Source organism: Vulpes vulpes, chromosome 2 (assembly GCF_048418805.1).
Source record: "Vulpes vulpes isolate BD-2025 chromosome 2, VulVul3, whole genome shotgun sequence".
NCBI lineage: Eukaryota > Metazoa > Chordata > Mammalia > Carnivora > Canidae > Vulpes > Vulpes vulpes.
The window spans coordinates 36,041,282-36,055,151 of NC_132781.1; the positions used below are offsets into that span (position 1 = coordinate 36,041,282).

A 13,870-nucleotide genomic window follows, 5' to 3' on the forward strand; every position below is an offset into this window, starting at 1 on the left:
TTGGAAACATGTATTCATTAAAAAGTATATACATGAGTATTCTTAGAAGCACTGTGCATAATAGTCACAAGATGGAAACAACCCTAGTGTCCATCAGCTCATGCATTCAACATAAACAAAATATATGTCCATGCAATAAAATACTACATGACAGTAGAAAGGAATTAAAGTACAAATAAATGCTGCAACATGGATGAAAATATGTTAAAGTGATAAATGCCAGTCAAAGTAGTCCCATAGTATGTATGTAATTCCATTTATATGAAATGTTTGGATTAGGCAAATCCAGTAATTAGTGATTGCCAGAGGTTGTTGGGGGAGAGGAAAGTGGAGAGCAATTGCTAATGAAGGTGGGTTTCTTTTTGGGAGGAAAGTTTTATTGAAAATTTCCCAGGGTAAGTAAAGGCGAGTATTTCTATTACATAGGATATAATATTTTGCTCCAGAAATTCTTAGGTTTTTACCCTTGGCCACTGGATGTTGAGTCTTTCTCTCTTCCATCTTCCTTTTCTAACCTGCCTTCTGACTGCTTCCCCTAAATCTCTCAGAATCTTTCTTATCCCTGAATTTAGACTATTCTTTTTTTTTTTTTTTTAAAGATTTTATTTATTCATTCATGAGAGACACAGAGAGAGAGAGGCAGAGACACAGGCAGAGGGAGAACGAGGCTCCATGCAGGGAGCCCGACCTGGGACTCGATCCTGGGTCTCCAGGATCATCCCCTGGGCTGAAGGCAGCGCTAAACCGCTGAGCCACCTGGGCTGCCCTAGACTATTCTTTTTAATCTTTTCCCTTTTTTATAGTTTTGTTGAGGTGTAATTGACTTAAAATGAACATATGTAAAGTGTAGATTTTGATATGTTTTAAGACATATGTGTACCCACATATTACAGTTAAGATAGTGAACATATCCATAAACCCAACTGGAATTTAACTGTGATCCTGGTTTTTCAAATTAGCATCCCTCTACCAACAAATAAATACTGTGACTCCAGGCAACCAGTAATCAAAAATAACAATATGGGGGGTCATAAACACATATTTAAATCTTTTCTTTATTTTTTTTAAAGGTTTTATTTATTTGAGAGAGGGAGAGCAGGAGTATGCATGAACAGAGGGAAGGAGTGGAGGGAGAGGGAGAAGCAGACTCCCTGCAGAGCAGGGAGCCTGATGCAGAGCTCCATCTCAGGACCTTGAGATCATGACCTGAGCCGAAGGCAGATGCTTAACCAACTGAGCCACCCAGGTGCCCCTTTTCTTTTTCTTTTTCTCTTTTCTTTTCTTTTTTCTTTTTTCTTTTCTTTCACAGAGAGAGGGAGAGAGGCAGAAACACAGGCAGAGGGAGAAGCAGGCTCCATGCAGGGAGCCCGATGTGGGACTCAGTCCCGGGTCTCCAGAATCACACCCTGGGCCGAAGGCAGGCACTAAACCATTGAGCTCCCCTGGCTGCCCATATTTTTATTATACTGTTGTATTAGTTTTCTAGGGCTGCCCTAACAAAGACTCAGAAGTGGCTTAAAACAACAAAACTTCCTGTTTCACGGTTCTGGAAGCTAGAAGTCCAAATTGAAGATGTTGGCAGGGCCCTGATCCCTTTGAAACCTATAGGGAAGAATGCCTCCTTTCTAACTTCTGGTGCTGTCATGATTGGTGTTCCTTGGCTTGTAGCTGCATTATTCCAATTTCTGCCTGTCTCTTCACATGGCTTGCTTCTGACTCTCTTGTCTTCTCTTCTTAGAATCAGTCATACTGGATTAGAGTTCACCCTAATTACCTCACCTTAACTTGATTACATCTGCAAAGACTGTTCTAAATGAAGGTCATATTTGTGGGTACTGGGGCTAGGACTATCTATCTCTGGTGGATAGACAGTTCAACCCATAAGAGGTGGTCAAAGCATACCAGCAAGTACTGGCTCTAAGGAAATCCACTATGGGATGCAGGAAAGCAGGCAGTGAAACCTGCTGGGCCTTCAGAAGGATGGAATGTCTCTTCTTCTATCTTCTGGACTACTATCTCTGGTGGATAGACAGTTCAACCCATAAGAGGTGGTCAAAGCATACCAGCAAGTACTGGCTCTAAGGAAATCCACTATGGGATGCAGGAAAGCAGGCAGTGAAACCTGCTGGGCCTTCAGAAGGATGGAATGTCTCTTCTTCTATCTTCTGTCTTTCCAAATAAGGTTCCATTACAGGTACCTGGAGTTTGGGTTTCAACATATCTTTTTGGGAGATACAGTTCAGTCCATAACAGCAGTATTTCAAATGTGCATATAATATGTACATCCACCCAGCTTTATTATTTCTTAATATTGTGTCTTATTTGTCCCAGACCTTATTTTTAGGGAATAAAATATTACAGGCAAGGTATGGCTCTCTCTTTGTATCTCTCCATGTTCCTATCTTCATTTTTCCTTTCACAGAGGTAACCACTCTCATGAATACAGTGATCTTTTGTTCCTCATGCAGGTCTTTATACATTTATGACATTTTATATACCCTTAAACATATCTTCACCTGTTTTGCAGATTTTAAACTTTTTAAATAAATAGTATATGATAGATTATTTTGTAATTTGCTTTTTCTCTGAATATTTTTGATACTTACTCATTTTGAAACACTTAGTTCCTTTATTCTAACTGCTATATAGTATTTCATTGTGTGTGTATATCTCAATTTATACCTATTTTCTTATTGGTAGACATTTATCTTTTTTCCCTAAGTTTTGCAATTACTGAAAATACTCCAGTGAACATTGTTGTATCTCATGCACATGTATGAAAGTTTCCCATGAGGGGAAGTTGAATTGCTTTAGAAGCTGAATTTCTAGCATGCATCACCTTTGCTAGATTTGGGCAAGTTACTCTCCAAAATAGTTGCATTAATTCATACTCTTACTAACAGTGTATAATAGTTCCTGTTTCTCCCAGTTTCTTGCTAACACTTTGTATTGTCACACCTAAACATTTTTGCAAATTTGGTGTGTTGAAAAGATAATCATATTGCTGTTTTAATTTGTATTGCTAGTTTTAATTTTCTTTTTTTTTTTTTTAGGAATAAAATTACATACTTATAAAGTGCCTGGCACTAGTAATCACTAAGTAATATTTCCCTCTCTCTTCCCTCCCTACTTCTACCAAGGTATATTTAATCTTGTGGTAAGTTTAATTTATTCTTTCTTTCTCCTAGACATTTTTAGTCTTTTTGCAAGTGAATCTGGGAACTATGTTGTACGGGAAGAAATGGAAAGAATGCTCCATGTGGTGGATGGTAAAGTCCCAGATACACTCAGGAAGTGTTTCTCAGAGGTATATTTACATTTCACCCCTACCTGTTAGAAAGTATTAACTCTTAGATGTTTATATGAAGCATATTTTTGACGTCTTTGGTTTTAATGGTTGATGTTTCAACTATTTATGTGCTGTGCTCAAAGGTCCATGACACTTATTACTGCTATATTTGTGAATTTGAAAATTCCCAATTCTACTTTAAAGGCAGCTGTCTATACTTAAGATATATCATTATACTTAGGATATAATGAAACACACTCTCTCATGTTGTTAAACCAACACACACTGGTGATCCTGCAAAAACCTGAGGATTGTTCACATTGTAGTGTCATTGCTTTTCATTGTATATAGGTGTATCACTCATTGGCCTCAAGCCATTCTGTGACTTTGGCCCCGTCAAGGCCTATTTTATCATTTATTTGAGCTGATTTGCATAGTGAAATATTTGGGTCTGAAAAACCTATCATTTTTTTTGTTTCCATAAATAATATATTTTCTTTGTAGAAAACTTAATAAAAAATGCATATCTTTACAAAAAAAATTTTTTTTGCCTTTTTCAGAGGTCTGCTAATATGGGAAAAGTCCCTAGGGATGGTAGCCCCTTTTAGAATTTTCTGATCCCTTCCTGCAGCACACTTAATGCTGCATGATTTCTTATGGATGGCTGTTTGACCCACTCGAATTTCACAGATGTGACAGCCCCTCACTGCTGTTAGTTTTATTCAGTTTAGTTTAGTCACCTTCCTAACTGTATAGGCATTGATTGTTAATACTCCAGCCATATGCATCTGGTTCTAATGTCTCTTTAGACCATCTAGCTTTAGTTTTTCACTATTCTGTCTTTGAGTTTCTTTGGTGTTGATAGCACCTGGAGAGTTTCCTTTCTTGCTTTGAGCTTCCCTGTACAGTTTATGATAGTGCTTATGATGTTACATTTTGCTCAGCATTCCCGTGTGTTTGGTGCAAAAGGACTGGCTTCCTGCATTTTTGGTTCTGACACATTGGCTGGAAGTTGCTACGATAGTATTTTAATACGTCAGGACAAACTAAGCTATGTTCCTCCAATAACAAATATTTTCTGGTCAAAAAAAGTTGTCTAATCTTTGCAGGCCTGATTAACTGGATTTTTCATAGAGATATCAAATGCATTAATGCTCTGTACATTATTGGGGAGAATGTATAATTTTTTTATTTTAATAAGTTTTGTGGACATGTTCCCATTTTATAGATGGGAGTTAAATGTGATTAGCCACCCAGTTCTCTATAATTCATGCACAATAGCCAGTACATGTATTAGATGATAATAAATGCTATAGGGAAAAATTAAGTAAAATAAGGGGGTAGGTGGAGATAGGGAGGAGGTGACCGATTGTAGATATTTTGTATAGGATGGTTGAGAAAGGCTTGTCAGATAAAGTGGACATTTGAACCAAGAATTTAAAGGATGAGAAATCTAGCCTTGCAGATATCTGGGGGAAGAGAATACAGCAGAGTCCCTGAGTTGGGAATGTGCTTGACATATCCAAGGACCAAGTAAGCTGGAATAGATGGAATAAGAGAATAGTAGGAAATGAAGTTACAGAGGTTGGGGAAGAGGGTGGGATGAAGTGGGGACATTATATATGGCTCTGTAGGACAGTGTGAGTTCTTTGACTCTTACCCTGAGTAAGGTAGAACCCATTGGAGGGTGTTGGGCAGAGGAATGAATACATGTGGAGTTTTTTGTTTTGTTGTGTTGTGTTTTGTTTTGTTTTTAAGATTGATTTGAGAGAGAGTGCAAAGTGGAAGGACAGTGGGAGAGGGAGAAAATCTCAAGCAAAAAAAAAAAAAAAGAAAATCTCAAGCAGACTTCGGAGTATGGAGCCCGTTGGGCTCAATCTCTGACTGCAGTCTCAGACCTCATGATCTGAGCTGAAACCAAGAGTCAGACAGGTAACCAACTGAGCCACCCAGGCACCCAAACGTGAGGTGTGTTTTTTTTTTTTTTTAATGTGATCAATTTGGCTCATGTAGAGGGTAGGTTAAACAGAGTCCAACTGAGATGTCTGTGAATAATCCAGGTGAGAGGTGATAATCATGTAGATCATATAGCAGGTAGATCATGATATAGAGGTGATGAGAAGTTTTCAGATTCTGCATTTATTTTGAAGAGAGAATTGACAGGAATTTTTCTTGTATTGATTATGGGCTGTGGCAGAGAGAGAAGAGGATGACTAAAGTGTTTGGCTTAATTTAGTAAGTGAATGGAGTATCCATTAATTATGATGGCTAGAACTACTGGAGGCAAAAGTTTGGGGTTTGATATCAAGGGAGATTTTTTTTTTTTAATTTTATTTATTTATGATAGGCACACAGTGAGAGAGAGAGAAGCAGAGACATAGGCAGAGGGAGAAGCAGGCTCCATGCACCGGGAGCCCGACGTGGGATTCGATCCCGGGTCTCCAGGATCGCGCCCCGGGCCAAAGGCAGGCGCCAAACCGCTGCGCCACCCAGGGATCCCTCAAGGGAGATTTAGGACATAAATTTGAGAATCACTTTAGACGTTAATGTGGAATTGTCAACTATGCTTTTTGATATATAACTTAAAGTTCATGGGATAGAATTTGTTGACTTACAGTTGAGGATGAGGTCATCTTGGAGTGAATTTAGATAGAAAACAGATTGGAAGACTGAGTCCTGTACTCCAACATTTAGAGATTAGTGAGATGGAGAAGAATCAAAGCAGGAGCCTAAGGAATAGTCTGAGAGGAGAACCAAAAGAGATTGGTGTCCTGGAAGCCAAGTGATGAAAATGTTTTAAGAGAAAGGAATGCTTATATCAAATAAACTGAAAGATCAAGTGAGTTGGCCTTTGATCACTGAGAAGTGATTATTAGATTTTATAATGTAGAGGAAGGTCATTGGTGTTGGTCCTGTGGAGTTAAAAAAAAAAATCATGGGAGAACTGAGTGGGAAAAATTAGAGAGGGAGACAAACCGTGAGGGACTCCTAACTCTGGGAAGCAAACAAAGGGTTGCAAAAGGGGAAGTGGGCAGGGGGTTGGGGTAATTGGGTGACAGGCAATTAGGAGGGCACTTGGTGGGGATGAGCAGTGGGTGTTATACTATATGTTGGCAAATTGAACTTCAATAAAAACAAATTTAAAAAAAATAAAAAAATTTTAAAAATAAAATAAATTTAAAAATCACAGGAGTTAGGGTACTAAAAGAAGCTCATAAGAGGAAATTGTGAGGGGAAAAGTGGAATGTTTAAAATTGCATTTAATGGAAAGGGAACAGTTTTAATAAAAAGATTATAAGACTATTAGTAAGGCTGCGGTTAAATGTTGTGTGAAGAACAGATCTTTGGAAGAGGAAAGATCAAAGAAATGAGAGACCCTGGTTTTGGAATACTCATGAAGAGGCTATTTTTTTTTTTTTTAAATTTACATTCAGTTTGCCAACGTATAGTATAACACCCAGTGTATAGTGTAACACTTGCTCATCCCATCAAGTGCCCTCCTTAGTGCCCGTCACCCAGTTACCCAATCCCCTCCACCCACCTCCCCTTCTACAACCCTTTGTTTGTTTCCCAGAGTTAGGAGTCTCTCATGAAGAGGCTACTTAAATTACTAGATGCTTATGGTTGGTAAAAAACCAACACTACAAATGGGCTAATTTTTATCTGATTCAACTATTTGATATATTTACCGGCTGTAATTTGAGTAACGTGTCTGTGTCCAAACCCTTTTAAAATTACGTTTCAGTGTGAGTCTACTTAGAATACACTTTTTTAGATCTTCCATAACAGTGCTTTATGTGTTTTGTTTGTTTTTGCAATCCAAACCCCCTGCCCCCAAAAACTATAAAGAGAAGCACATTTGCTAAAAGATGTGGACCTAACACCTAGACTTAAGTGACATGGAATGGATTTCAGTTTTTTCTATCTTGTGCTTTTATTAGCCTTGATGAAGTTATAAAGGAATTCATGTAGGAGTTGTATTATTCTTTCCTTACTGAATATTTTCTTTAGTAGTCAGTTTTTAAGGTAGAAATTCATATTTATTTATTAGAGAGAGAGGTAGAGCACAAACGAGGAGGGGCAGAGGGAGAAGACGACTCCTTGCTGAGCAGGGAGCCCGACATGGGGCTCAGTCCCAGAACCCTGGGACCATGACCTGAGCTGAAGGCAGACACTTAACTGACTGAACCACCCAAGGACCCATAGATTATTTAACTTTTTAAATGCCTCAGTTTTCTCTTGTGTAAAATAAGGATGATAATAGTATCTCCTATGGAAAGTTACTTTGAAGATTAAATTAATATAAAAATGTTTAGGGGTGCCTAACTGGCCCAGTCAGGGGAGCTTATGACTCTTGATCTCAGAATTGTAAGTTTGAGCCCCACATTGGGTATAGAGATTACTCAAAAAACAGTCTTTTAAAAAATGTTTAGAACAGTGCTTAGGGAATTGTAAATACTCAATATTAACTACAAGTGAAGGTGGTAGAAGTGCCTGTCTTAATTGGCAGCTTTTTTCTTAGTACATGAGGGTGCATTTATAACATCATATTAGTTTCACTGAAACCATTGATACTACATGTGTTTTACTGTATCTAAGATCCCATCAATTATAAGGTAAACCTGTATGTATTATAAAGATAGAAAAAAAGCCTGCCAGTTATAATTGAAAGACACTATTGATTTTATAACTCATCCCCGATGCCTGGGTGGCTCAGTGGTTGAGCGTCTGCCTTTGGCTCAGGCTGTGATCCCGGGGTCCTGGGATTGAGTCCCACATCAGGCTCCCCACGGAGAGTCAGAGAGTCTGCTTCTCCCTCTGCCTGTATCTCTGCCTCTCTCTGTGTCTTTCATGAATAAATAAATAAAATCTTAAAAAAAAAATCCAACTCATCCCAATGTCAGAGATGTTAAGATGTGTATAAATGTATGTGAGCTTGTGGGCTATATACTGCTAATCCTCTTGCTAGACTAAATGTAGGAAACAGAGAAAGAATATGGCTATGATCCCTAATCTCTAAACAAATTGGGAATGTCCTTACATGTCCCTGCAGCAACTCTGAATGCCATATTCTTCCATTCAGAAAAACAAGACTGTCAGTGTGATCTTGATGTTCTGGATTGCACTGCTCACTGTTCTGAAACTACTAGTGGCTAAGTATATTGCTGTACTTAAGTAGGACGCTGCCAAACAATGTAGAAATTATTTCTACCATATATCTCTTTTAGGTTATGAGTTATTTGTATCCTTTAATATTTCTATCAGGATTACATCTAATAGGCTTCTAAATGTCATTATATTTCCATGTGGGTTGCTTCTCTCTTTTTCTCATAGAAACATCTGGCTCTCATTCACCCTTAAGTGCTCTTGTCTTCCAGACAAAGAAATTGACTTGCACAGCTCTGTGATGTTCTTTCTCAGAGCAGATACTTTTTTTTTATCCAGAGATTTAGAAGACAAAATACTTGACAAGAAAGCAAAAAAAAAAAAAAAGAAAAAAAAGAAAGAAATTGACTTGTTTTTGTGTTCTAGTTGCCTTTGAATACATGTTTTCAGTGATGCCTTCTGAAAGAGGGCCCCTGGATAGTTGTTTTTAATTTGCCAGTGAAATTTAAGAGCATTTTAATACTACACATTTTTAATCAAAACGTGATAATTATGACGGATTAAGATGCTAAAGAAGAGGGAGAAGGCACATAAAGAATTGTCCTTCTTAAATATAGAAAAAAATGCAGTTCACTAATTTCAAGATATACCTTAACCAAAAAAAAAAAAAAAAAGATACACCTTAATAAAATGTGGCTTATTAGTAGCATTCCATTGCTCTAATGAATTGATGAAATAATTTACAATTAGCATATAGATTTTATGCAAATAGAAGTTCTGAAATACAATTATTTTTTAACACAGTTTGATTTCCAAGTATACAGCCTCTAGTGTTACTTAGATAATCCATCCCGTTTGCCTTTGCCTCAGGGTGTGATCCTGGAGTCCCAGGGTCGAGTCCCGCATCAGACTTCCTATGGGGAGCCTGCTTCTCCCTCTGCCTGTCTCTGCCGCTATGTGTCTCTCATGAATAAATAAATAAAATCTTAAAAAGAAAAAGATAATCCATTCTTTGTAGATAGAAGAAAGGTAAATGAATCACAAAGTTCAGTTTGTGCTAGTTTTAAGTAAGATATCTTAAAATTTGACTAAATGTATGGGTTTTTTTTTTCTTTTAATTTTAGGGTGAAAAGGTAAACTATGAAAAGTTTAGAAATTGGCTCCTTCTAAACAAAGATGCTTTTACCTTCTCTCGTTGGCTACTATCTGGAGGTGTTTATGTCACCCTCACTGATGATAGTGATACTCCCACTTTCTACCAAACTCTAGCCGGAGTCACACATTGTAAGTAATGGCATTTCATTGTTTTCTATTCACTTTTTAATATAATTGCCTGGTAATATGAGAATATGCCTATTAAGGATAAATTTATTGTCAGTGATATTTTTCTTCCAAAGTGTAATAAAATAAATTTCTGGAGCTTTTGATACATAGCTAAAAAGGAAAACTTTTATTTTCCCCTCTACTCACTGAATACTTTTGTACTTCAAATGTGTGAAGTTTATCCACCCAAAGCAATTCCTCAATGTTCTGTAGACACCAACTAGTGTTCTACAATTCAGTTCAATTCTGGCACACTATCTACCTGAGGGTTAGCATAGACCCCACAGGTTTAGGGCTCAGTCCAAAAAGACTATCCATCTGCTGCCCACATCAGAGGCCAATCACAAATCCTAGTTGTCACCAATGCTTCTGATCAACCAGCTCTATTAGATAATCCCCCTCCTTGGGTTTGATAATTTGGTAAAGACCTCATAAAACTTAGGGAAACAGTTTATATTTACTGACTTAATATTTAATAGAGGATATGTTAAAAAAAAAAAAAAAAAAAACAGATGAACAGCCAGATGAAGAAATACCTTGGGCAAGTCTGGAAGGGTCCCAAACACAGGAGCTGAGATGCACCAGCCCTTCTAGCATGTGTATGTGTTCATCAGTCTAGAAGCTCTCCAAAGCCCATACTTTTGGGATTTTTATGGAGGCCTCATCATGTATGTATGATCAATTATTAACTCAATTTCCAGTCTCCAGTAAACAGGGAGTAGGGCTGAAAGTTCCAAGTTTCTGCTTATGGCTTAGTTAGTCTTTCTGGTGACCAGCCCCCATCCAGAAGCCCACCAAGAGTCACCTCAAGCATTAGAACAAAAGACTGCTATCACCCAGGAAATTACAAGGGATTTAGGACTTCTTTGTCAGAAACCCTTATCACTCAGGAAGTTTTAAGAAAGTTTAGTCAAAGACTTAATATTAGCAGAAACCGGGGACAGAAACCAATTTCATACTATTTCACAATAGCCCTCTGTTAATTGTCCTTAACCAAGTGGTATTAGTTTCTTCAAGTTGCTTTTAACTAATTAGCACAATTCATAAACTGAAATAACAGAAATTTATTTCAGTTATTGGAAATAACTCAAGGTGGAAGCTGAACTCAAGGTATTAACACATTACTTCTGAAAGCCCGAGGGAAGAAATCCTTCCTTGCCTCTCTCAGGTTCTGGTTACTCCAGGCTTTACTTGTGTCAGTATAACTCCACTCTCTGCCTCCATTTTTCTGTGGCCTTCTCTGAATCTGTGTCCTCTCTTTTTCTGAGAAGGACACCAGTTACTGGATTTAGGGCCCAACCTAAATTTAGGATGCTGAATTCATTATATCTACAAAGAACCTGTTTCCAAATAAGGTCATATTTTGAGGTTCCAGGTGATCATGAATTTTTGAGGGATGATATTGAAGCTACCACTGTATAGATCTTAAGTGTTAATTTCTATGATACTTTCCTGTGAGTACAGAAAAGTACCTGCACTGGGCTTTTTCTAATGCTGCTTCTTAATATTGGAATGCCTCTCCCTTTCCTTCTCCCTATAACTCCTAATTATCCTTGAAGACTTAAATCACATGCCCCTTTGTTTCTATGAATCCTTTTCTTGCCTTCCTGTGAGAAATCATCTCTCGTTCCTCTGAATTCTCATAACACATTTTTTGTATTCTTACCACTTTCCACTTACCACTTTCTACCTTTTATTATAATTATTTATAGCATTCTATTTATTTGTATATGTCATTTCTCTCCCCCCCCTTTTTTAAGAGAAAGAATGTGCCAGTGTGGTGGTGGAGAAGGGGCAGAGGGGGAAGGAGAGAGAGAATGCCAAGCAGACTCCACCCCAGTGTACATATCATCTTTAAATCATAGAATCTATATTATCTTTAATCATAGAATCTATATTATCTTTCCTTTTTCTCCCTCTGTCCCAAGCCTTATAAATAAGTATTTGTTGACTGAATAGAGTACCTTGGATCCCAGAGTACCAGTCATTATTCCATGACTATACCCCATGAACATTTATAGTTACCCTATATATCACTTCTAATATTCCTTCATTTAAGATTGTGTTATATCTTTCAGCCCTTGACAATTGAAATACTTCTTTGTCACCAAAGCCCAATTCATATGCTCTCTTTTTTATCATGATTTCTCCATTTTTCTTCAGTTTGAATTAATTACTTCCATTTGCATTCCTGTACATTTTACATTTCAATTAAAGCAATTAAGATGCTTTTTGCCTTACCTTAGAGGCATTTGGAAATGGCTTTGAAAAAAAAAAAAAAGGGAATGACTTTGATTTCCCCCTAGAAGTTATAAGTACCTGAAGGACAAGGCTCTTTTCCAGTTCATCTTTGAGTACTTAGTACAATGGACTAAATACATATTATTGGACTGGATAATATTGAAAAATTTTCAGCCACTAAAAGTCTACTTTCTAAGTACTGAATTAAACATTTGATTTCCCCAGGAGTAAGCAGAAGGTACACGTTATTTTAGGATTATAGCACTAAACATTTATGAAGAAGGGCAACATCATGTTTGAATAAGGTTCGACAGTCTCAGGGCGCCTGGGTGGCTCAGTTGGTTAAGCGTCTGCCTTGGGCTCAAGTCATGATCCCATGGTCCTGGAATTGAACTCTGCCTCTTGTCGGGCTCCCTGCTCATCAAGGAGCCTGCTTCTCCCTCTCTCTCTGCCCTGTCCCCTCCCTCTAAACCCCACCCCCACTCATGCTGTCTTGCTTTGCTCTCTTTTCTCAAATAAATAAATAAATAAATAAATAAATAAATCTTAATTAAAGAACAAATAAAACTCTTGGTTAGATAAATGATGTGAAATACAGAAAATTAATTAGTGTTAAGGCACATAGAGGACCAATTTACTATAAATAGGAGGGAATTATCTATTGAACTAATTATTTCATCTACCTCTATAGTGTACCCATTGATTTCCCTGGTGGCCATGGAAGTAAGTCAGTAGTTAATGGCAAGAGCCTGAAGAAATGCTATACTTTAAATTTTCTCAGTTATTTATAGCCTTTTGAATTGCTGGCATCTTAGTTGAATTTAGTTGAATTTTGTCATATCCTTGTGTCTTGTAAAGAGGATACTCCAAAATAAAAAAGTAATCAAATACAAGGCTACTGTGAAATATTGGTAGTTACTAGTCTTTATTGAGCATTAGAATTATTTGGAGAGTGTATTAAAAGTGCAGGTTACTGATGTAGGTGGACTGTGAACTGAACTACATTTTGAGAAATACTGATAGGATGTTTAAGAGTTCTTCAGATTCTGAGTCAGACACTGACCCTACCACTTACTACTCATGTGACTGTGGGAAATTTATTTCATCTCTATAAACTTCTTTTTCTTCCTTTGGAAAACAGGAATAATGATACAATTTATCTACAGGTGTGTTTTAAGGCATGTAGGGAGGAAAACTTTTTTCCTTTACCCATCTTGGATTCATTGGCTGGGACCCTTTAAATTAGACTGAAAAAAGGCAGGATAACAAGTGAAAAACATAAGTTTATTAACATTGCTTATGGATAGGAGTATTCATTGATGAGTTACAAAACAGATGGTTAGAACTTGAGTTTATATAGCATCTTAGCAAAGAATAGTAATTTTGTAGAGAAAGGACAAGACAAAGGAAAAGGACTTTGAGCTTCTAGAAGTGGCAAATTATGGCAAGGCAGATGTTTGGAGAAACTAATAGTAGATTGGGCTGGTTAGCAAGGTTTGTTATGTAGACTCATTTATCTAGTGCAATCTCTGTATTAAAGATCTACAGCAATCGTGATTACTTTCGTCCTTCTTGATAGAGGGTCAAGGTAGACACTTTTACAACTTAAGCAAATGAGGAGGGGATGAGTAGTTTGCAGAGAGCTTTTCTTTTATCTACTTCTCAATTACCTTCAACTAAATATAATCCTTAGGCCAAAGTGACCTATTTGGAGTAGCCTATAGTTCTACCCTTTAGGCGTCCATAAAATAGTACCTGTTCTAAAGGACTCACTTGGCACCTGTTCTGGAATTGTTGCTTTACAATGAATTTGTATCCTGTTGTATCAGTGAACACTTGGCTTGCAAATGTCAGTGAGCTTTACCCCATTATCTCCAGGGAGTAATTGTTTTAGAAGCAAGTAATTTTGTA

General features: G+C 37.3%; 1 protein-coding gene across 1 annotated transcript in view; it reads left to right on the top strand.

The window, feature by feature from the left end:
• Positions 1-13,870, top strand: part of USP32 (ubiquitin specific peptidase 32) — a 202,388-nt gene that overhangs the window by 100,747 nt on the left and 87,771 nt on the right. Inside the window, exons 4-5 of the mRNA XM_025996072.2 lie at positions 3,189-3,307; positions 9,520-9,679. Coding sequence (XP_025851857.1) covers positions 3,189-3,307; positions 9,520-9,679 — 279 coding nt within the window. The remainder of the gene's footprint in view (positions 1-3,188; positions 3,308-9,519; positions 9,680-13,870) is intronic.